A 23,877-nucleotide genomic window follows, 5' to 3' on the forward strand; every position below is an offset into this window, starting at 1 on the left:
CCCAGAACTCCATCCACCTACCTACTGCCTGACAACCCCTCCCCAGCACCCCGCCCACTCACTCAGTAACCCAGCAACCCCTCCCCAGAGCCCACCTCCACTTACCCATTGCCTGGCAACCCCTCCCCCAACTCACCCAATGCCTGGCAACACCTCCCCAGAACTCCATCCACCTACCTACTGCCTGACAACCCCTCCCCAGCACCCCGCCCACTCACTCAGTAACCCAGCAACCCCTCCCCAGAGCCCACCTCCACTTACCCATTGCCTGGCAACCCCTCCCCCAACTCACCCAATGCCTGGCAACACCTCCCCAGAACTCCACTCACCTACCCACTGCTTGGCAGCACCTCTCTAGAACTCCACCCACTCACCCATTGCCTGGCAACCCCTTCCTGGTGCCTGCTTCACACTCCCAGAACCTGGGGCCTGGTAACATCTGCCATGATCCTCCTCCCTTCTGTGCCTGATACCCAAACATTCCTTGTCTCCACCAACACCTGGGGATGCCTTTTCTGCTTGCCACACAGCCTGGTGAGCCCTTCCTAACCCAGCACCTTTCCACACTTTAGGAGAGCTGCACAGCACTCACTGTACACAGGGCTTCTAGACACACACAGGGGTGGGTGCAAGAAAACTGTTCAGTGGTGGTTCACAACCATACATATCTCCCCTACACAAATTCCCCTGCATGCACACCACAACCCTTCTCCCCAATACACAGTGCAAACTCCCTCCCTCCAAACACACAGCCCAATGTGCACCCACATATGCACACCACAAAGAAGAGTCTTGCACCTGAGCACAGGTGAGGGCACCTAACTGTACAGCTATCTCAGAGGCAAGGCCGTCTTTATGGCTGCACTCTGGTGCAATGCACTCCCTCCCCACAGGAGGGTTGGATGCAGCATGAGCTCTAATTCTTTCTGCTATCACAAGGAGTAGTCCCAGCGATTCCCTGATTGCTTTGATTCTCTGCAGGTTCAGGGCCAGCGTATGCCGAACATCAAGGAAGTGAATGTTCCTCACCCCACAACCCCCATCTCACCACACACATAACATCGCATACACTAACACTCCAGACACCCCACCCCCACCCCACAAACCTCACCCACACATCACAGCTCTTTCTGGGAGGTGCCTTCCATGGGCAAGTGGCCCCTGTTGGAGCCCTACCGATGATGTTGAACATGCAGAGCGGGCAGGTGTGGTGCTGCTGCAGCCAGGGGTCGACACACTCTCTGTGGAACTCATGGGAACAGGAAATAATCCGCAGCTCCTAGACAGACACAGAGGGGGTGTGAGTCCCGAGAGGGAGTTGGACGGGAGTGGGGAGGCGTCTCTCTCCCTGCTCCAGAGATCAGCCCTGATCCCCCATGCTGGGTGCTCCCCAGTATAAAACCAGGCTGTCGAAGTGAGTCCAATGCTGTGAGCTCCCTCTGTGCATACCAGCTGGCGGGGTCCACATGGTGCCACACACTGCACAGGCCTCTGAAGGAATGCCCTGTCAGCAGCCCTCTGACACCAGGGGCTCCAAGGAAAGCCCCCATGTTGGGGGCAGCTGACGCGGTGCCTGGGGAGAGGCATTGCTCAGGGAATCCATTAGAGCTTCCCCCACACCTCAAACTCTCCCTGCAAATGTCCTGCCGTCACCTGCTCCCAGAAAGATACAACTGATCCATAGATTCCATCCAAGGGGACCACTGTGATCATCCAGTCTCACCCCCTATATAACGCAGGCTCAAAATAATCCTTAGAGCAGAGCTTTGAGATCTCACCCCACCTCGATACAGAAGTCGTCAGGGATGGAGAATCCACCACTGATCTGGGTAAGTTGTTGCTGTCACTGTTAAAATATGCGTCTGGTTTCCAGGCTGTGTGTGTCTAACCTCAGCTACCAGCCCCTGGGCGTTAGACTTTTCGCTGCTAGAGGGAAGAGACCTGCATCAAATAGCTGTTCCCTGTGATCAAATCACCCCTTAACTGGCCCTGTGCCAGTGCTAGGTCTGATGGGTTCCAGTGGCAGTGTGGTACCTACAGGTGACAGGCCAGGACACCTGGACAGCAGCCTCGACAGGTGGTGTCAGGACAATGTTTTTGGCTTTAGGCTCACTTGAGCATCCCAGAACAGCCTGGGGCAGATCCCCAAAGGACCAAGGCCCAGATTCCTAAAGAGAGTTGGGCACCTAACTCCTATTGGTGTCCATGAGAGCTGGATGCATAAATCTGTGAGGCTCTGGGCTTAAAGCCTTCACAGGCCCCTTCTCCCCTGCTGGTCCACTGGGCAACAGGGCGATGAGGAGGCAGGCTTACTCCAAAGCACAGGGCCAAGAAATGCCCTGCCCCACAAAGCACTCTGCTCCTGCCATATTCAGAGCCCCTTGTTCAGCCATCAGCCCCCTCCAACAGCCCTTCTGCCCCAAGAGTTCACATGCTGCCTACCTGGCCCTCGCTGAACTCCTCCAGACAGATAGCGCAGATGGGAGCTGAGCTGCAGCTGCTGGCTGAATCCCTGAAGGCGGCCTGTCGGCACTGCCACTGGTATTTCCGGGTGGCCAGTTGGCTGATTGCCTGCAGGGTCTGCTGCTGCAAGGAGTCCTGGGAGAAAGGCAAAAGAGCTGAACTGTAGAATCACAGAGCTGGAAAAGACCGTAGAAGGCCATCAAGTCCAGCCCCCTGCCCAAGGCAGGACCAATCCCAATTAAGTGGCCAGCCCTCCAAACATGCCTGCTGCCAAGCACCCATTGTCTTTAGTTGGGTTGGAAATTCAGGCTTTAGCCTGTCTGGGACTCAGCTCTATAATGGGGACAATACTACTCCCCTATGGGAAGGAATTTGAAGTCTGCGGGGGGAAGGCCTTATATCAGTGTGCAGTGCTGTTGCAATACTTGTATTGGTGGAAAGGGGCTTGTTAGGCACATAAATATAGCAACCACAATTTCCACCAGCAGTGCCGCATTCTTACCTGTGTCCTGTTCCAGTGACACTTGGTGCGAACGACAAAAATCAGAATGATCATGATGACAGTGCTCAGAACTGTGAGAAGAATCCACACGTCATAGTCTGGCTGTTGGAGAGACAGACGATCTGTTACCCTGGTGGCTGTGCCTGGTAGGAATAAGACCTGATCTCTTCCAGAGCATGACCCTTCAGACACCTGAGGCGTTCCCCCACCCCTGCTCTTCACCAGTGCAGGCTTGAGCCATTCTTGCGCCCCAGGTAGTGGGTGCACGGCGCATGCACAGCCCCCGCCCCCTGAGTGTGCGCCACCCCTTACAGCTGCGATAAGGTGCCCCCCATAGGTTGGCCCCCCTGGACAACTGCCCAGCTAGCCCCCACCCCTTAATCTGGTCCTGCTCTTCACAGAGAAAAGAAACCAGGCTCAGGTCTCTCCAAATTCAGCCAGCCCCTCTCAGGGTCTCAGCTTCCTCCGCAGACCAAAGGACCTTCACGTGGTACCAGAGAAAGAAATCTGCTTAGATGACTTGGGAGGTTTCAGAGGGGAAATTACCAAGGGGTCACAGGGGCTTTACACCTTCCCTAGCCATGGACAGTCTAAGCCGCTGGGAGGAAGAAGGGCTCCACTTGGCTCTTGCAGTGAGCCAGATGTTACCTGGGAAGATTGGGTTCTAGGGAAGTAAGGTTTGACCCAGAGTGGGAAGAAGGAGGCAGGTGTGACGTGTTCCTCACCCATGCTGGCTGCTCTTTAACCTCAATCTTCACATGTGCCTCTCGATTCTTGTTCACAACGCCCATGAGAAGTTCTGCATCGTGGCCCCAGATCAGAACCACAGGCTGACTCAGGCCCCTGGGTTTCCTCAGCTGCAAAGAAACAAGCTTGGTCTTGAGATGGGCTGGAGCACAGCTTGAGACATGGGTGTGATGGAGACGTATCAATATCCAGCGATCCACTACGCCCCTAGGACAAGGGCCGCAGCCACTGCCATCCTGGTCCACTAGTGTACTGTGTTCTCTAGCACCCGGACCCTCTGGGCTGCTGCCCAGAACCCATGTCATAGTACGCCTATTACTGCCCTTCTGCTCCTCAGTCTGCACCACATGGAAGCACTCCGTCCCCTCCAGGCCAGCTCCCCGCCCTGCCCCTTTCCCATCAATACGTACGACTCTTGCTTTCCTCTTTCAAACCCTTTCCCAGAACCCAGAGGCTTCATCTCAGGGAGGTGATGCTTTAGAACCCTTGCAAAAGAATAAGCACCCAGGCGTGACACTTTACCCACCCGTCTCCTGCCGCACGCGACGTCTGTCTCAGCTGTAAGCTGTTTGCTGCAGGGCCTTTTGGGCACCTTCTGGGAAAGTGCCTGGTGCAATGTGGGACTAAGGAATGAACGAATGAATGGGGACTGTGCACTCCAACTGTGCACTCAGAAAAGCAATGGGGACTGTGTCTACAATCAGCACCACCTCCCTTTGTGTGCAAAGATATTGACACCCTAATCCAGGCACAGCCTCTAGCCCAAAGAGCAGCTTTCTCCTCATCACCTACATTCGGGGCAATCGTTATTTGCCCTGCATTTCCCTAACTAATATTGCCTGCCCAGTGGCCTCATCAGCAAGCATTGAGGCACTTCCTCCGGGGCTGTTTTAGTGCAGTGGACTTTAATTTTCAGTGTACGTGGGAAAGGGCCCAATGTTCTCTCTAAAGCCACGTGTCCTTTTAGCCAACAGCCACATTATTTCATAGTCACTTCCCAAGATTCTAGCGCCCAGGAAAATAGAGCCGACTCACAGCTCTCGAGCACAGCTCCTGCTCTGCTGAGCAGTCCTGTAGCTGGGTAACAGCTTGACTGGAGGCCAAACGCTCGCGTCACCCACTCATACAAAAATAACCGCTGGTCTACACAGGTCTGAGGCCAGCTCCGCTCCACCATGCTGCCCCCCCGGGTGGGAAGAAGCAGGTTCCTTTGCATGAGAGCAGCACAGCTTATCATCAGCAAAGAAAAGAGCCAGAGTTCAGAAGTCTGCCTGGGTTAATTCTGAACACAGCAATTGGCCCCACATTCACCATCTCCCCAGTGTCTCTCTACTAACCATGCTCTTTCTCTAAGCCCCGGGGCTACCTCCTTGTGCCCTGCATTTCTGTAGGGATCAGATGGCCCCCCTAATTTCTCCCTAAGGAATCAGTGTTCATCAGTGCCCCTGTGAATAGGGAGTGTGGCAGATGTTGGACCAGTTGTGTTATTCTATATGGCTCTGCTCCCCCAAGGGGAACGGGCAGAGGAGCCGACAGGCAAGGTGGGGGGCAGCTCTGTGTTTCCAGAAGGGGTGGTCTCAGGCTCCATTGGTGATCAAAGTGCCTGCGGTGCCGGGCCCTGGGGCAACTATCCCCTTTGCCCACCCCCATCAGTGAGCCTGGTAATAGGTCAGCTGGTAGCATTAGGACTGCTCTTGGCAAATTTGGCACCAGAACAGTCCCCACTGTGGCTGCACAGAGCGGGTATTATGCACCCAAATGCCTGCGTGGGCCCTGAGCTGAGCAACAGCGCTAGCCCGCTCGGGAAAGCCTGGGTGCAAACAGGTCTCTGTGTGTGAGAGAGCTGGGAAAAGGCTCTCTTCCTGGTATGAAGAGAGGAGCCAACCTGCTCACACACACCCCGCCTCAGTCCCAGCTGGGTGCCCGGCAGAGAGCCTGGCCTGGGGGGGACACACGTCAGGACAGGAGGGGATCAGTGGCCTTGGTACCTGGTCAGCAGCACTTTCATCGTCTGTGATGTCGAAGAGGATGGCACGAGCCCCCCGCTCCCCTGCCAGCTTTGCCTGTCGAAAAAGAGACAAGAGGTGGAGTGGCTGCTCCACACAACCAGGGCCAGAGCTTGGGAGCTGAAGTCAGAAAAGTCCTTCTAGAAACAAGACCTGATATTGTAACAAGGAAGCAATGAGCCAGTGGAGCAGCTGCCCAGGCACAGGGGAGCCACGATCCCTGGGAGATTGAGATCGGGTGTCCCCAGAAGACAATCAGCAGCCTCCAAACCTACGACTGTTACCACAGGAGATTGTACAGCGTGTGGCTATAGCAGGATCTCCCAGAGAATTTGCTTCCCAGCCACAGGAGATGGACTGAGAGCTCAGCTGGAGGCAGTGTGCTAAAAGCAGCGGTGTAGCTAGGCTTGCATGGACGGCAGCTAGGGCTAGCTGTCTGGGGGAGTCTGGGCAAGTCTGTCCCCCGGCAGCGAGCCGAGCTGCTACCCTCAATCACACCCATAGGCTACGTCTACACTGGCATGATTTTCCAAAAATGCTTTTAACAGAAAAGGTTTTCCGTTAAAAGTATTTCTGGAAAAGCGCGTCTAGATTGGCAGGACGCTTTTCCGGAAAAGCACTTTTTCCGGAAAAGCGTCCGTGGCCAATCTAGACACGCTTTTCTGTCATTTTTGCAATCGGGGCTTTTTTGTGGAAAACACTACTGTGCTGTCTACACTGGTCCTTTTCTGGAACAGTTTTCCGGAAAAAGACTTTTGCCCGAACGGGAGCAGCATAGTTTTTCCAGAAAAGCACTGATGATTTTACATTAGATCGTCAGTGCTTTTCCGGAAATTCATGCGGCCAGTGTAGACAGCTGGCAAGTTTTTCCAGAAAAGCGGCTGATTTTCTGGAATAACTTGCCAGTGTAGACACAGCCACTGTGTTTATATGCTGAGCTCGCATGTGTCTGTCTGCTGCCCTGGGACACACACACGCAGCTGCAGTGGAGACATGCCCAGGACTACATTCACCTGTTTTATGTAAGACTCCTTCATGCTCATTCACAAGTTTGTGTCAACACACGAAGGTACCATTACACTATTGTACACACTGTCCAATGTGCGCACAATTATACACACATGAACACACTCGACACAGCAAGTCTGCAAACACATGCGAAACCCACGTCCCTGTAACCAGACATGGTCATGTTTACTTATCCGTGCACACTCATGTTTAATACTTATAACCAAAGAGCCAAAAGAAGGGAGGCAGGATGGTGCAGTGGCTAGGGCACTAGCCCAGGCCCTAAGTTCAAATCCCAGCTCTATCAGAGTCCATGTGTGTTCTTTGGGCAAATCACCTATCTGCTCTGTGCCTTAGTACCTAGGCATGCACCCGGATGCAGTTCTTCTCGGCTTTACATTTTCCTCATCAGCATTTCTAAGCTGATTTTATATTTTAAATGGGCTCTTCAGCCTTCCTAGAGGAATCACTCCAGATGACGACCTACGGAACACACTGACACACAGACGTTAGTTTCCATCAATCAGAGCAGTGTAGTATGTTCATGACAAAGTTCATTGCTTTCAGAAAAAGGGAACACGAATTTATTTTGTGCGATCTCCATAGCAACAGACAAGTTTATGACATTTCACCATATGTTTATATGAGAAATAGGCTTCCAAAGACTTTAGGCATAACAAAGGATTTTATATCTTAAACGATCAAATAGAAGTTAAGAAACAGAAACTCGTTTGTCCATCTATCTTGGGGGGCGGGAACCTCAGGCCCTGGCCCGGATGCAGCCTCTGGCTTGCCTGGATCTGGCCCCTGAGGCTTAGGGCCCCCCTGCATTGGGGAGCCCATGCTGGTGCTCCAACCCTCCTCTTGCCTCACTGCAGGGCTGGAGCATCCAAAATCTACTAGTCTGGGCCCCCCAAGGCTCTGGTGCATGAGAGGAATTTGGAGAGGGTCTTTCTCCTCAGTCAGGGGCCACATCAGTGAGGGGTTTTTTTTTGTTTGTTTTTTGCTTCTCACTTCACTTGTGTGCAGCCTCCAACTGATTTTTCTGTGAGTCAGTGGCCCCCAACCCAAATAAGTTTCCACACCCTCAAGCTAGCAGGAAGAAAAGGAATGTTTTCCCTTTAAGGGATCTCTTCAAAAGGGGCTTGAAAGGAGAAAAATTACAGAAGGAGGGATGGAAAAGACAAGAGGAAGACTTTGGAAATAAGTTTTTGTACTATAGAAGTTACTAACACGGCTGCATCTTTATCACTATTTCAGAGAAAGGGAATCTTTTAAAGACTTGATTTAAAAGCTCTATGTCTGAAGAGCCAAGTGTTTAAGGCTAACACTGAATACTCAGAGTGTGCGTCTAAAAATCTATGCCAGGCTTTTTAGAGATGGGGTTTTACAATCTTCAGCAACAGACTAATGAAAATATTTAAAGCACATTTTAGACTAAGGTCCTGCAGATGTATTACAGTTCTGCCCAACTATTTGGGTCAGTACATGCAAAAAGGCACAGGATATATCTCCAGGTTGGCACATGCCTGTGAAATGGCTTCATTACCAGTTACTGGCTCTTTCACAAGTTCAATGTTATGCTAATAGGTCTGGCAAGCTGGTAGGCTTTTCACTTTTAAGTTAATAGATCCACTTCCAGGAAGATTCACCAGGCTCTCAGGGTAGCAGCCTGCTGTAGGAGCCTTCAGGAAGGGTCAGAATAGGGATAGGAAGCAGGGAGAGGTAGAGCACTAAGACCCTGGGAAGGCATTGCCTTCTCTTGTCTCTTATGCGGGCCACCCATGACACTGGTGTTACTGTGTCCCATTGATTATCCTCATTCCACCATGTTTCTGCGATGCCTGTTATAACAATATCCTTCAATACGAGGCACCCTGGTTCCCCCATCGTATTATTTAAACCTCTAGTGTTTGTACACAAGCACTTCAAAAACCTGTCACCTTTTAGCTGTCAACCATTATGTGATGGGATTGGATGGGACTCTTTCATTTGACTGTTTCTGATCAGATCTTACCTGTATGTTATCATCTTCCAACCTCTCCTCCCTACACGAACATAGAGAATCTCCATTAATGGATCCTTTTTGAAGTGCTGTCTCTGGCCAAACCACATGCTTTCCTACACCTGTCAGCCTTCCCCCAGCCCCTAGTTTAAAAACTGCTCTATGGCCTTTTTCATTGTAAGTACTAGCAATTGGGTTCTATTTTGGTTTACGTGGATCCCATCCATCCTGCATGGGCTCCCCCTTTCCCAAAAGTTTCCCCAGTTCTTAATAAATCTAAACCCCTCCTTCCTAAACCATTGTTCTCATCCATGCATTGAGACCCTGCAGTTGTGCCTGTCTATTACTGGCTCTGCACATGGAAATGGAAGCATCTCAGACAACACTGCCATTGAGGTTCTGGATTTCAATCTCTCACCTAGCAGCCTTAATTTGGCCTCCAGGACCTCTCTCCTCCTATGGCATTGGTACCTACATGTACCACAACCACTGGCTCCTCCCCAGCACTACACAGAATTCTCTCTAGGTGACTCAAGAGATCCACAATCTTCGCAGCACGCAGGCAAGTCACCATACAGTTCTCTGGGTCATCACAAACCCAGCTGTCTATGTTTCTAATGATCGAATCCCATGTTACTAACATCAGTCTCTTTCTGAGAACTGGAGTTCCCTCCCCGGAGAGGTAGCCTCAGTGCGAGAGGATACCATATCATCCTCTGGAAGAAGGTCCCAACTATGGGATCATTTCCCTCTGCTCCAGTTGGATGTTCTCCTTCCCTGAGACTTTCATCCTCAACTGCACAGGGGCTGTCTGACCGGGGGTGGGACCATTCTATGGTGTCCAGGAAAATCTCATCTCTATATATCTCTGCCTCCTTTAGGTCCTCCAGATGAGCCACCCTAGTCTCCAAAATCCGTACACGGTTTCTGAGGGCCAGGAGCTCCTTGCATAGGGCAGGGAATCATACATACTTCCCTGGGTGCAATAAACTCTGCTGCTGGGCTTCTGCCTGCCTCCTCTGTGTACTCCCAAAACTTGTTCCTTTATTGTTGTTTTGTTACCAGGGTTTGGGGGGGCGGGGTTGGCTTTCAATGTAAAGAATGTTCAGGGTATCTAGCCCAACACACACACACACACACACGCACTCCCCCTCTACACTCCCTCACAAAAGCCTCCTATTTGCTAGCTCAGGCCTGGGTAAAATGCGGCCGGCCAAGCCACCAGATCCGGCCTGCGGAGGCAGCGGGGAGCCCCAAGCAGGCTCCCCAGCTTGGCCCACAGCCCCGTGCCCCTGCAGAAACGCAGCTGCAGGCCTCCATTTCCGTTTTAAAACTGGAGGAGAGGGGGGAAGTTTTAGGAGCCGCCCTGCCCCTAGCACATTCCCATTGGCCGGTTTCTGGCAGAAACCAGCCAATGGGAGCTGCTTGTTAGAACAACAGGCAGCTAAGAAGAATCACGTCCCCTCTCCTGGGCTCAGTTATTCATGATGCACATGGCCCGGCTGGCTGGCTGGCTGGGAACATTTTAAACTCTGCAGGCAGGTAGGCTAGTTTGGCAGCTGGCAATTAAGTCTCTTGGCCAAAGCCTGCTTCCTGCACCCCAGCCCTTTCCTGCCCCAGCTCTCTGCCCCTCCCCCCACTCAACATACCCAAACCCTCTATCCCCCTCTTACACCCATATCCCCGCCCAGATCTGGCACCCCAATCCCCTGCCCCAGATCACAATCCCCTCCTACCCTGGGTCACATCCCAAACCCCTGCACTCCAGTCCCCTGCCCTAGGTGGCAGCCACCTGCTTCATCCCAACTGCCTCCCAAACTCCAGTCTCCTTCCTGCACCCCAGTTCCTTTCCCCAAGCTCCCTTCTGCACCCAGCCTCCATTCCAGACCCTGCATCTCCATTAATAGCATGGAGGAGTGTGGCCCTTGACCACTTTCCAAAATCTTGGAGTGGCCCCTCATCAAAAATTATTGCCCACCTCTGTGCTAGCTCCTCTGGTCACTTAGGAGCAGGTTCAGAAAAGCCCTGGCCATCCTGAGTAACCCATCCCTTGCCTAAGGGTGGATGGGTGCTAAAAGTCTCAAGGATGGAAGCCTCATTAAGAAACTATCAGCCTTGCCTAGCAGGTCACTAGGTTCAGCACATTCAGCCTGCACCGGGCCGGCCCCCTCCCCCCACAGCCTATTTCAGTCCAGTAGCAAGCACCCTGCATACACTACGACACCAAACTTCCCCCGGCGCAGGGGGGAGGGAGGGAGAACAAAGGGCAGAGCTGGGATGTTCTTACTCACCGGGGTGCTTTGATCGGCGCGTCCTTGGGAGAGCATGTGCAAGCAAGTATCTGCCAGAATGATTACAACAGGCTGCAGGATTACAGCGTGTGCCTCCAGCGGAGGCCAGAGGTCAGAGCCAGAGCTCCCCAGCTGGGAGATGAAAGGTAGCACACACCTGCCTGTGGCTGCCCTGAGGAAAGAGGCATTCTCCAATCCAGAAAGGGATGTTGCACAGGGAGTGCCTGTTCAACCCCTTTTCCTCCTGGCCAGGCACACACCAACCCCTCCCTTCTCTCCTGCCCCGCTGCTGGGGCTCCGAGCCAGAGGGCTGCTGCTCTGGAAAGCAGGGCTAGCAGCAAGGTTGGGAACTGAAGTGGCACATCAGAGGCCAGGGGATTAGGGATTACAGTTGCAGACTAAGGATCAGAGCAGGGTTCAGTAGAACCAGATTGAGAAACTGGGCGGTGCAGTAAGAGACTCAGAGCAGGCTCTGGCTCAGGGAACGGAATCATCAAAGGATCCTCCATGTTTGCCAGAACCTGAGGACAAACAGGACTTTCAGGTGGTAAAGTCCACTCCGCACGCCTGCTAGCAATCAGCTTTACAAGAGTTCTCGTCTGCTAAGGACAGAAGATGGAGGAAGCAGCAGCCAGAGTGAGGCAAAAGGTTCTTGGCAAATTGCTTTTCAGGCAAAGGTAAGTGTTGTGCAGAGGGATGTGAGCGAGTAGTCAAGTACCGGATAAGCAGGAGCTACACGACTAGCAAATTAATCACTACTTAACATCCCACCTTGTGCATTTGCTTGTTGTTCAAAATCGCTTGACAAATCTTTGCTGTAAACACTTAGGCCAACGGGCTTTGTGCAAATCACTGGCTGTACCACATGGCTGCAGTGCTGGTGGTTTGTTAGCTGTGCCGGGCGATCGGTCCCATGCGCCACATTTCATTGTTGGGTTCCAAGTGGCCTGACTGTTAGTCCCTTTGGATGCAAATCCACACTGCAGGACTAGCCTGAGATTCCGGCTTTCTGCAGGCAGCCTTGGATCAAAGGCTCTCTCAGCATCACCCGAAAGAAACACGTAAGAACAACTGCAGACACCACTGTCGCAAAGGGGCAAAAGAATAGTGTGACTAATTCCTCACAGCATCTGTTCAACTCTTCAATTAAATCTCCCTGTGCATCTTAATCACCTTAGCTATTGATTTTCAGGTTTGGTGGCCTCTTTACTGGCAGGAATTCAGAGAAGAGCAGCAGAAGTGATCAGGTGGTGGGAAGGAGTGACTCACAGGACATTCCTGAAAGGGCTGACTGTGTAGAGCTCAGCCGAGTGGCAGCTAGAGTGGAGGTTATAACATGCTACATGGGGCTAGTCTCACCTTCATTTACATAGTGCTGCCATTACACCAAAGGAAACACTCCAACAGCATGAGCTGGCCCACACACCAAACCATCGCAGAGTAACAGGAGAGGTGGCCTCCAGGGCCCCGGGGCAGTCCTTGGTGGTGAACAGCATGACTCCTGGGGGACCCTCCAAATCCTGCTTGGACAGACTGAGCAAGCAGCAGCCACTCCAAGTACTGAGATTCTCCTTGTTCCTACTGAAGCCAGGAGGTGTTTCAGCCTTCCTACGAGACACTCGGTGCCTGGTGGCAAAGGAGTCACCGAAAGAGGCCAAGCAGGAAAGAAAAGGGGCAGCCACTCACCTGAGGGACAGAAAGGCGTAGCCACCCCTCTAACAGCTAAGAACAACATCACAGAAACTAATCATTGAAGACAAAGTAAAAACTATACGGCTATACGCATCAGAGGACTGCTGAGTAGTCCTGTTCTCCAGTGAAAGAGACTGTGGTACAGCCTCATGTGGGTAGGGGTGGCAGGATGGGGCCCACACTGGCTAAGAAAGAAGTGGCTCCACAGAGCCCCTTCCAGAAGGGGAACAGTCCCTTCTAATCTTGCAAAAGACACTAGTCAAAATAGGATGTCTCCACTCTGTAAGCTCCCTGGGCAGGCCCTTCGTTTCGCTCCCATGGAGAACACGCCTGCAATGCCGCACACAAATATGAAATACCAATAAACTCTAGATTGAAAAAGCTAAGAACACTGTCAAGGTCAGAAGCAGAACCACTGAATCTTCAAGAAAATGCTGCCACAACGCTTCCCTGTCCTGTCTTATCGCTGCCTCTTGCGTCATGCTGGATTCACAGATCTGACTGCCTGTAGAGCTAGGCCCTTCACATTGCACTGTCTGGGCCCAATGACTTGAGCTTGGCTGAAGCAGCTTCCAGACACCACCAAGAAAGAGAACCCACCACCCACCACTTCCTCTCCGCATTCCTTCCAGCAGGTAGTCGCCCTCGTGGTTAAGTATTTGTGCCTTATTTCCAATTTAGACTTTTCTGGCTTTAACGCCCACCCCCTGCGTCTTGCTCTGCCTTTACCTGCTAAGCAATCCCAGCGCCACCCTTCAAGACGGGCCACAGATCCCGTTTTCCTGGGGCTCTCGCCTCATTCAGTGCACGGACAAATGGTGCAAAACGGACGGATTAACATTTTGTGGGCTTGGTGCCAAACCTACTTGTGGCTCTCCGTGTAGTCATTATCGGCCCTTCCAAGTGCGGGCCTGGCGTGGCACTGCTAGAGGCTGCCCGGGACAGAGTCTCACAGGCATTTTTCATGTTGATCACACACATCTGCAGGACTGTAAGTACTGCTATACATGGCTTCCTCAGCCCCAGGTTTTCTCATTGAGCCGTCTACCCATGTGGGCTTACAGTGCCCACAGGGAGCACAAAAGCTTCAGATAAACAAACCGGAGCAGGCCAGTAGCAGCTGTCTCAGACTGGGCCCACCCCCACTTTGAGAAACACTGCTGCAGGTGCTCCTGGTCTCAGATCAATACAGTTCCACAGCCAACCACAACCCAATCAGTTCTGAAAAATCCCTACCCCCAACCCCAGAAGTGCAACAATTTTCAGTGTGCGTGACTGGAGAATATCTGGATCCACGCAGGAAGATTGTCCCACATAATGAGGAAAAGTTGAGGTGTCTCAACTTTTGTTGTTCTCTTGTTCCACTCTTTGTGTCCCAGTTTAAATGTGAGTGCCCCTGTTCCAAGCTGGAAGGCAGATGCTAGATTCCCTGCCTGGGTACATCTGGGAAGGAAAAGCCCATCTCTAATTCCCTGGCTGCGGAAATAGAGACAAACCCTCCGGCGTGCCTGGTGTTGTACCTAGAGCTGCCCGGGCCCTCTAGCAGAGCCTGCCCTCCCTTACTTATCACGATACCCTCTCCTGGTGAAGTCCACACACCTCTCATGCTAGGCTGCAGACAGAAGTGCCCTGTCCACTCAGTCCACCCAATTCCTTCTCCGGGGCAGCCAGCTGAGATCACCAGCATTCCTAATCGAGCCTGGGGAAGGCTCCTGAGGGTGAGATCTGGGCCAAAGCTGCCTCCCGCCCCACCTCGTGCATACCTGTTCCCCACTCCCAGCCCCACCCCCTCCCAGCAGCCAGCTCTCCATTCACAGTAGGCTCACAGCTTTCCCCCCCCCCCCCCGTTTCCTGTTGCTAGCAGCCAAGGGCATGCTGTGAAATGTAGTTCCTTCCCAGCTCCAGGGCCAGCTCTCTAGACAGAGAGCTGGCCAAGGAACTGCAGCTCCCAGGGTCCCACCATCAAAGGGGGCCAGGAAACAATGGGCCCAATGGTAAATCTGCCCCTGGTGCCACAGCTGAGCCCCCACCTGACAGTGCGAATTGTGGCCCTGGTGGCTGATGCCTGCTGAGCACCGGTGGCGGATGGGGGAGCAGCCCCCAGCATGTGCGGAAGGGCAGCCGTGGGGTGGGCAGGCTGGGGATAGGAGCAGGAGTTTCTTGTGACGAAGCTGGCTTGCTCCAAAGCACCCAGGCGTCAACACTGCCCCGGTTACAAGGCTGCCCAGTTCTAAGTGCTGTGAAATCTGGATATCAGGGCCAGCTGAGCCCACGTCTGCAGGGACAGAGACTGGCTCAGAGCCCCTCCGATGAGAACAGAACCTGGCTCTGTCCTGCTGAGGGGACAGCCACGTCGCCTGCAAACCCCGTTCTTTCCGCCTGTCCTGCTGGGGCAGCGCAGGCGTGTCCGTACCAAGCGTCAAGGCACTTACCTTGTTGGCCAGTGACAGGCAGGGGTGGAGATCTCGATCCGGCCGCTCGAGTTTGACAATGGTGACGAATCCGGAGCCGGTGTGCTCGTCCTCACTGGTGTTGCACAGAGACAGCGGGTGGAACTGTGGGCACAAAGCAGGGGGGCTCAGATCTCAGGAGCACCAGGGGCCTCTTAGTTTATTTTGAACACTGCATCCTCCTGCCAGCGCCTCAGCTGACATGCAGGGTGCTGAGCAGGGTCAGGCTACTGGTCTGATGGTTGGGTGGGATTCACATCGAGAACGCCGGCCCTCTGCCCGCCAGCACACCAGGCCACGTCCGCTGACCTCACCATCCAGACAGCACATGGCGGGAGATGCTCGGTCTGCCAGGAGCCTGGCCCAGGTGCCTTTGCAGAACAGGCCTCACTGAGAAACTCCCTCACAAAACAGCAAAGGAGGGCAGGGCTGGGCAGTAACATGGCAGTGGTTCACCAGCGTTGGCCCCTGGGGCAGGCTGCTGCTGCTATATTTACCTGCCTCCACAGGAACCAGTGATTGCAGCTCTCATTGGCTGTGGATTGCCCTTTCCAGCCAATGGGAGCAGTAGGCAGAGGCACAGACCACATCTGGCAGCTCCCTTTGGCTGGAAACGCTGATCTGTGTTGTGCAGGTAACTACTGCATTGTGCAGCTGTGCAGGTAAATACAATGGCAGTGGGGACCTGCCAGGCGCTAACCCCGGTTGGCCGGTATTTGCCCACGCTTGCTCTAGTTTGTTGCCCAGTGCAGCGGGAGCTGGGTTAATGAAGCCTGTGACAGAGCAAGAGCCAAGCTTCAAACTCACTAACCAGCCTTTGGTTCGAACTCACTAACCAATCCTTCGTAAGGGGGCCGGTGCCCAAGAGCAGAAGGGAGAAGGGAGATGTGGGCCAGGCCTAGGAAACATCCACTCAGCTCAAGGGTCCCACAGCAGTAACTGGAGTGCCCTGCGTAATCCCCTCTAGGCAGCAGGTGCTGGGACCAGAACTGCTCATCCAGTGCTCCCAGCATGCTTTGTGATTCCTCCAGCCACCCACTCCCCAGGAACCAGGTTACCACCATCACCCAAGGGTACAGATGGGGACACTGTGGCAGGAAGGGGCTTCTCCCAAGTCAGTCTGTGGCCAAGCAAGGGAGACCTGAAGGCTGGGTCCCACAACACTGATCATGCTGCTTCCAGCTGATTTTAGTCACATGCTCCAGGGCAGTAAAAAGCAGTTGATCTAAGAAGCCATAGTCCTGCACGCAGAGCACATGGATAAAGGCAAATTGCCTTTGAGTTCACAACCGCCTCAGCCACTGAAGCAAACCTGAACCCTAGGACCAATTCCATCCCCGATTTGCAAACTGCACCTACAGGCAGCTCTCGCGGTGATACCGTCACATGAAAGGGTGCAAGTTCCAGGGGGCAAATCAAGCACGGGCACAATGGTGTCTCTGCAGCTTGCTGGGTTCCCACCTGCACGGTGCTCACAGACACCCGGTGCTTGTTATCCAGTCGTGCAGGAACAGGGGCATGAAGGGGGCCAAAAGGACAGATGGGCCCAGCTGGAACTCCTGGTGCAGGCACAGCTGTATGTGTCCTGGGCACTCACAACAGCCTCTGGCCTGCCCAGAGTGCTGCGTCACCGAGTCGTTACCCCATCACTCTCAGTATCACCTGTCTGAGTCGGGTACCAGGCAGCCAGTCCATGGGGCTCCCTGGTGTCCAGCCACCTCGCAGTCAAGCCCATCTCTTCTCACAGTGACATCCCAGGAGTGCACTTCGCCAGTGTTGCCGAGGGGAGGGGAAGGGTGCTCTTGTGGTAAAGGAACTGGCTAAATTCACCCTTGGTTTTACTACAGCCTTCCTGTCAGAGCCATCCCTAGCAATGCTGGTGCCCTATGCAGCCCAGCACTGGTACCACCCCCAGGCCTCTGGGGAGAGTGGCCATGCCATGGGGGGAGGGCTGGGCAGCCACAGAGGCAGAGACAATTGGGGGCAGAGACTAGGGCTGCCAACTCTTCCTGGCCAGATGGACTGGATGCTGCAATGGCATCTGGCCAACAGAGTTGGCAACCCTGGAGCAGGGCAGGGAGGGAGGCTCCCCTGTAGCCCCAGGGGAACAGGCGGGTGGTGGCGGACGGCATGAGCCGGAGGACTCGGGAGGAGCAGAGGGGGCCGTGCAGTGGGCCGGAGAGAAGCAGAGCTTTGCAGGGGAAACAGCTGCTTCTCTTCAGCTACCAACTGAAGCCGCACCCTGCTCCTCTGGAGTTCTCTGGCCCACGCTTGTGCCGCTCACTGCTGCCTAGTAAGTGGAGGCTGGGCACAGCCTGCGGGGGAGGCCAGCAGCTTGGGCTTGGGGGCGGCCAAAGTCCATAGCAGCCCTCTGCTGCATACAGCATCATGACGCTTGGAGCAACTTGGTGCCCCAGATTTCCCAGTGCCCCTCACAGCTACATGCTTTACATGTGGGTAGGGATGGCCCTGCTTCCTGTGACCACGGGTGAGTAATCCCATCTCCCTGCACCCCACTCCATCTGTGAAATGAGGACATCTCCTCCTGCCCCCTCGCCCTGGTGCTGGGGGCCTCGACTGTGAGAGAGGGGCTGAGAAATGAGAGAAGTCTCTGACTTTCAGGGTGTGGGAGAGGAAATGCTTTCTCAGTACACCAGGGCAGGGGAGGAAAGGAAGGGAAATCCATGGGAGAGTTCTATGCAAGAGCCACATCCAATGGGGATGATTATGAGCTTTGGCAGGATTCTCACCCCAGAGGGAGAGTTGCCAAACCTCCAGGATGGTCCTGCAGTGTCCAGGAAGAAGATATTATGTCATGTGATGAGACATCTTGGCATATATCCAACCACAACTGGCAAACCTGCCTGGAGTGTCCAAGGCGGCTCATGTGATCCACCGTGAGATCTGCTGACAGGACTTTGCATTCCATGGCTTTCAGTGCAGCAGATTCTGCAAACGTCCCAGTAGGAGGCTGCATCCTGCCCCTTCTCTGGCCCTACATGCTGCTGTAACAGCCAGCTGGGAGGAGTGCCCCAGCACATACACTGCCCCATGCAACTCAAGCCCTCGTGCAGGGGCATATTAGGGGTGGAGTTACAGGCAGAAGTGGGTGGGGCCAGACAATACAGGTGCTACCCTGGCCAGGGAAGCTGCCATAACATACAATGTGCCTTGCGGCTGCTGATTTCTGAGCTGTTAGGTTCCAATGAGGGGTGCGTGCTTGCCACGTGCACTGGTGCTGGAAGTTTGTCCCCTGAACAGTATCCGGACAGGACCGGCTCTGGCGACCCTGGAACAGCACCTCATGGTGTGCTATACAGGGGGCCGCATGTTGCCCCACCCTCAGTTCCTTCTTGCCAGAAGTGCTGACAGTGCAGGAGGGCAGGCTGTGTGATGGCTCTGACCAAGGGTCTCTTCGCTGAGTGCTCGCTCATGCGCGTTCAGAGTAGGCGACTCCAAGCAGAACCCACAGAGGCAGGCAGTTTATGGACATGCAGATTGCAATACAGCACTGCCAAACTCGGCATTATACCTGGTCTGTGGACTGATAGCACAGTGGGCCGAGAACAAGTGTACTACGGTCAAACTCTAACAGAGGGACACTAAACTACAAAACAACTAGAAAAGCAGAGTTCACCAAGAGGCGACAGTGGTAGCAGCAGCATAGTCTAAACAATGTCGCTGGTGGCAAAAGGGAACTGCAGGTGAGGGGAGCCGGCGGCACCCCATATAATGTAGCAAGCACACGCCACTCCAGAGCGTGCCAGAGATACTGAGGGGGGAAATACTTCCGGCACAGGTGCATGTGGCGAGCACACACATCTAATGTGGAATAGACACGAGCAACACATCCCGAAGAACATCAGTCACGGAAACTTATCAAGAAAAGCAGGAAAATTATCTTTGTGGAACCTAAAGACTCAGAAATCAGCAGCTGCATGGCACGTTGTAAGCTATGGGAGCCTCCCAGGCCAAAGCAGCAGGAGGGGCTGCTAGAAATGTACTTTTTAATGAAAGCTGTGATTCTCACATAATTCCTAGAATCATTAGACAGAAGAAACCTCGAGGGTCATCGAGGACAATCACCTGCACTCACAGCAGGACCAAGCATCATCTAACATATCCCTGACAGGAGTCAATCTAGCCTGCTCTAAAAAAATCTCCAAGGATGGAGATTCCACAATCTCCCTAGGCAATTTATTCCAGTGTTTAACCACCCTGACAAGGATGTACATGGGGTTGGACATTACTTTTTCCTAATGTCCAACCTAAAACTCCCTTGCTGCAAGTTAAGCCTGTTGCTTCTCGTCCTATCATCAAATGATAAGAAGAATATTTTTTCTCCCTCTTCCTTGTAACATCTTTCTAGTTACTTGAAAGCTGCTACCATGATCCTCCGCTCTCAGTCTTCTCTTTTACAAACAAAGCAAACCCAATTTCTTCAGTCTTCCCTCAGAGCTCATGGTTGCTAGACCTTTAATCATTTGTGTTGCTCTTCTCTGGACTTTCTCCAGTTTGTCTGCATCTTTCCTGAAATGGGGTGCCCAGAACTGAACACAATACTGCAACTGGGGCCTAATCAGCACAAAGTAAAGCGGAAGAATGACTTCTTGTTTATAACACTCCAGAATGATGTTCATTTTTTTTTCTTTGGCAAAAGTGTTACATTGTTGACTTATGTTTAGCTTATGATCCCCTCTGACCTCTTGATCCCATTCTGCAGGACTCCTTCCTAGACAGTCGCTTCCAAGTCTGTGTGTGTGAAATGCATTGTTCCTTCCTGCGTGGAGCACTTGGCATTTGTCCTTATTGAATTTCATCCTGTGGACTTGAGCCCATTTCTCTAGTTTGTCCAGGTCATCTTGAATTTTAATCCTGTCCTGCAACGCTCCCAGCTTGGTATCCTTGGCAGATTTTAAAAGCGTGCTCTCTATGCCACTATCTAAATCACTGATGAAGCTATTGCACAGAGCCAGACCCATAACTGATCCCTGCAGAATTCTGCTCATTATGCCCTTTCTTCATGACTGTGAACTGAATGAAGTTTAATTCAAAATGGGCAATGTAACATCTTTTTATTTCAGAAGGTTGAAAAAGCTCCTAGGGGGGAAGCTGTTCTAGATTTGATCCTAACAAATAGGGAGGAACTAGTTGAGAATTTGAAAGTGGAAGGCAGCTTGGGTGAAAGTGATCATGAAATCATAGAGTTCACAATCCTAAGGAAGGGTAGAAGGGAGAACAGCAAAATAGAGACAATGGATTTCAGGAAGGCGGATTTTGGTAAGCTCAGAGAGCTGATAAGTAAGGTCCCATAGGAATCGAGACTGAGGGGAAAAACAACTGAGGAGAGTTGGCAGTTTTTCAAAGGAACATTGTTAAGGGCCCAAAAGCAAGCTATTCCGATGTGTCGGAAAGATAGAAAATATGACAAAAGACGGCCTTGGCTTAACCACAAGAGCTTGCATGATCTAAAAATAAAAAGGAGTCATATAAAAAATGGAAAGTAGGACAAATTACAAAGGATGAATATAGGCAAACAGCACGGGAATGCAGGGGCAAGATTAGAAAGGCAAAGGCACAGAATGAGCTCAAACTAGCTATGGGAATAAAGGGAAACAAGAAGTCTTTATAAATACATTAGAAGCAAGAGGAAGACCAAGGAGAGGGTATGCCCACTGGTCAGTAAGGAGGGAGAAACAGTAACAGGAAACCTGGAAATGGCAGAGATGCTCAGTGACTTCTTTGTTTCGGTCTTCACCGAGAAGTCTGAAGGAACGCCTAACATAGTGAATGCTAGTGGGAAGGGGATAGTTTTAGAAGGTAAAATAAAAAAAGAACAAGTTAAAAATCACCTAAAAAAGTTAGATGCCTGCAAGTCACCAGGGCCTGATGAAATGCATCCTAGAATACTCAAGGAGCTGATAGAGGAGGTATCTGAGCCTCTAGCTATCATCTTTGGAAAATCATGGGAGACGGGAGAGATTCCAGAGGACTGGAAAAGGGCAAATATAGTGCCCATCTATAAAAAGGGAAATAAGAACAACCCAGGAAACTATAGACCAGTTAGTTTAACTTCTGTGCCAGGGAAGATAATGGAGCAAGTAATTAAGGAAATCATCTGTAAACACTTGGAAAGTGGCAAGGTGATAGGGAACAGCCAGCATGGATTCGTAGAGAACAAATCATGTCAAACCAATCTGATAGCTTTCTTTAATAGGATAACGAGTCTTGTGAATAAAGGAGAAGTGGTGGATGTGGTATACCTAGACTTTAGTAAGGCGTTTGATATGGTCTCGCATGATATTCTTATCAATAAACTAGGTAAATACAACTTAAATAGGGCTACTATAAGGTGGGTGCATAACTGGCTGGATAACTGTTCTCAGAGAGTAGTTATTAATGGTTCACAATCCTGCTGGAAAGGCACAACAAGTGGGGTTCTGCAGGGGTCTGTTTTGGGACCGGCTCTGTTCAATATCTTCATCAACGATGTAGATATTGGTATAGAAAGTACGCTTAAGTTTGCAGATGATACCAAGCTGAGAGGGGTTGCGACTAGTCTGCAGGATAGGATCATAATTCAAAATGATCAAGACAAATTGGAGAAATGGTCTGAGGTAAACAGGATGAAGTTTAATAAGGACAAATGCAAAGTGCTCCACTTAGGAAGGAACCATCAGTTTCATACATACAGAACGGGAAGCGACTGTCTGGGAAGGAGTACAGCAGAACGGGATCTAGGGGTTATAGTGGACCACAAGTTGAATATGAGTCAGCAGTGTGATGCCGTTGAAAAGAAAGCAAACATGATTCTGGGATGCATTAACAGGAGTGTTGTGAGCAAGACACGAGAAGTCATTCTTCCGCTCTACTCTGCACTGGTTAGGCCTCAACTGGAGTACTGTGTTCAGTTCTGGGCACCACATTTCAAGAAAGATGTGGAGAAATTGGAGAGGGTCCAGAGAAGAGCAACGAGAATGATTAAAGGTCTAGAGAACATGACCTATGAGGGAAGGCTGAAGGAATTAGGTTTGTTTAGTTTAGAAAAGAGAAGATTGAGGGGGGGACATGATAGCAGTTTTCAGGTATCTAAAAGGGTGTCATAAGTGGGAGGAAGAAAACTTGTTCATCTTGGCCTCTGGGGATAGAACAAGAAGCAATGGGCTTAAACTGCAGCAAGGGAGGTTTAGGTTGGACATTAGCAAAAAGTTCCTAACTGTCAGGGTAGACAAACACTGGAATAAATTGCCCAGGGAGGTTGTGGAATCTCCATCTTTGGAGATATTTAAGAGCAGGTTAGATAAATGTCTATCAGGGATGGTCTAAACAGTATTTGGTCCTGCCATGAGGGCAGGGGACTGGACTCGATCTCTCGAGGTCCCTTCCAGTCCTAGTATTCTATGATTCTATGATTCTAAAAATTTTAATCTGCCAACTCTGTATATCCCATTTTTGTGCATGTATTTTTCTTGTGTGTGAAGCTAGAGATAGGAAGTGGAAACCTGTTTTATCAGTCCAGGTATTCTAGTAAAAGCCGTTAGAGAGACTTTAGGAACTTGATGGCTCTGTGATCAAGTCAATACCTTGTTAGTGGTTTTATTTTTCCTGTGAGCCCAAGTTGGTCCTACAGACACACGTGACCAGGCCACCTGGTGCTGGAACCCATTTTGGATCCTGTACTTTTCCACTCAAGTGACAAAAATTCAAACGGAACACAAAACCTTGGGCAAAAGGAGTATAAAGGGGGAACCAAACACTAGGCAAGTTGCCAGACACCAGGAGACCCCTAAGATGCCTGCTGGAAACCTCTAAGACTGAACAGGGGGAGGATCAGGCCCCAGCTGGGAGGCTTGCGAAAGGGATGATTAGAACAACCATTTAGGATCCAAATTTGCATGTGGCAAGTGTTTCAGAGCATTAGAATTACCTGGCCTGTGTTGTTTATTTTGACTTAGTAACTCACTTTGATCTGTCTGTTTCTACTTGCAATCACTTAAATCTGACTCTTTATACTCAATAAAAACATTTGTGTTTATTAGCGAGCCCAGTGTAAATAACTGTTACCTGGGGACAGCATCCACTGGGCAGCTCTTGTTTTCATTGCTAAAGCGGGTGCACTTATGAGCTTTCTCTGTGTAAAACTTCTGTGCAGAGTCAGGCGAATTTCTTTAGGAGTTTGGTCCCTTTTGGGGCTTGGTTCCTGGCCTTAGAGCTGAGCCCTTCTAGAGCTGAAATGGTTCAGTGTCCGTGTTGCTCTCTAGGGGAGAGCAGACGGGGCCTTGGCATCGGGGTTAGGGCAGGGAAGTGAACCCAAGGGGCTGCAACCTCACTACTAGGCCTCTTTTCTTCCTCTGCCAATGCTAGTAACTGGATCAGCCACTCTGCCCGAGAGGACTGGGGCAGTGATGGTGGGGGCACAGGAGAGCCCAGGGAAGAGGAACGTGAGATGCCCCCAGGAAGCAGGTGAGAGGCAGTGTGGCCAGGCACTGGAGGCAAGGCAGGAATAGAGGAGCAGGGACAGAAAGAGGCTGGGGGTGCAGTTCTAGCTGTAAAAAAGCAGCAAAAAGGCTCCATTTGGGAAGAGGGCTGAGCTGCCTGTCAGGACTGGAGAGCAGACATAATAGACAGGGCGGTTTTCGGCTGGGTGCTAAGACAAATTGTTGTTTCCTGCTACTGTTGGGCATGAGCTGAGCTCCCAGGGCCAGGGGATTTG

General features: G+C 51.8%; 1 protein-coding gene across 1 annotated transcript in view; it reads right to left on the reverse strand.

Annotated features, from left to right (window-relative positions):
• Positions 1 to 23,877, reverse strand: part of RNF43 (ring finger protein 43) — an 88,598-nt gene that overhangs the window by 8,891 nt on the left and 55,830 nt on the right. The window contains exons 2-7 of the mRNA XM_006126749.4: positions 15,147 to 15,269; positions 5,701 to 5,775; positions 3,691 to 3,822; positions 2,966 to 3,067; positions 2,443 to 2,598; positions 1,177 to 1,279 (exon numbers count right to left, since the gene is read on the reverse strand). Of these exons, the coding sequence (XP_006126811.2) occupies positions 1,177 to 1,279; positions 2,443 to 2,598; positions 2,966 to 3,067; positions 3,691 to 3,822; positions 5,701 to 5,775; positions 15,147 to 15,269 (691 nt within the window). The remainder of the gene's footprint in view (positions 1 to 1,176; positions 1,280 to 2,442; positions 2,599 to 2,965; positions 3,068 to 3,690; positions 3,823 to 5,700; positions 5,776 to 15,146; positions 15,270 to 23,877) is intronic.

Source organism: Pelodiscus sinensis, chromosome 21 (genome assembly GCF_049634645.1).
Source record: "Pelodiscus sinensis isolate JC-2024 chromosome 21, ASM4963464v1, whole genome shotgun sequence".
Lineage (NCBI taxonomy): Eukaryota > Metazoa > Chordata > Testudines > Trionychidae > Pelodiscus > Pelodiscus sinensis.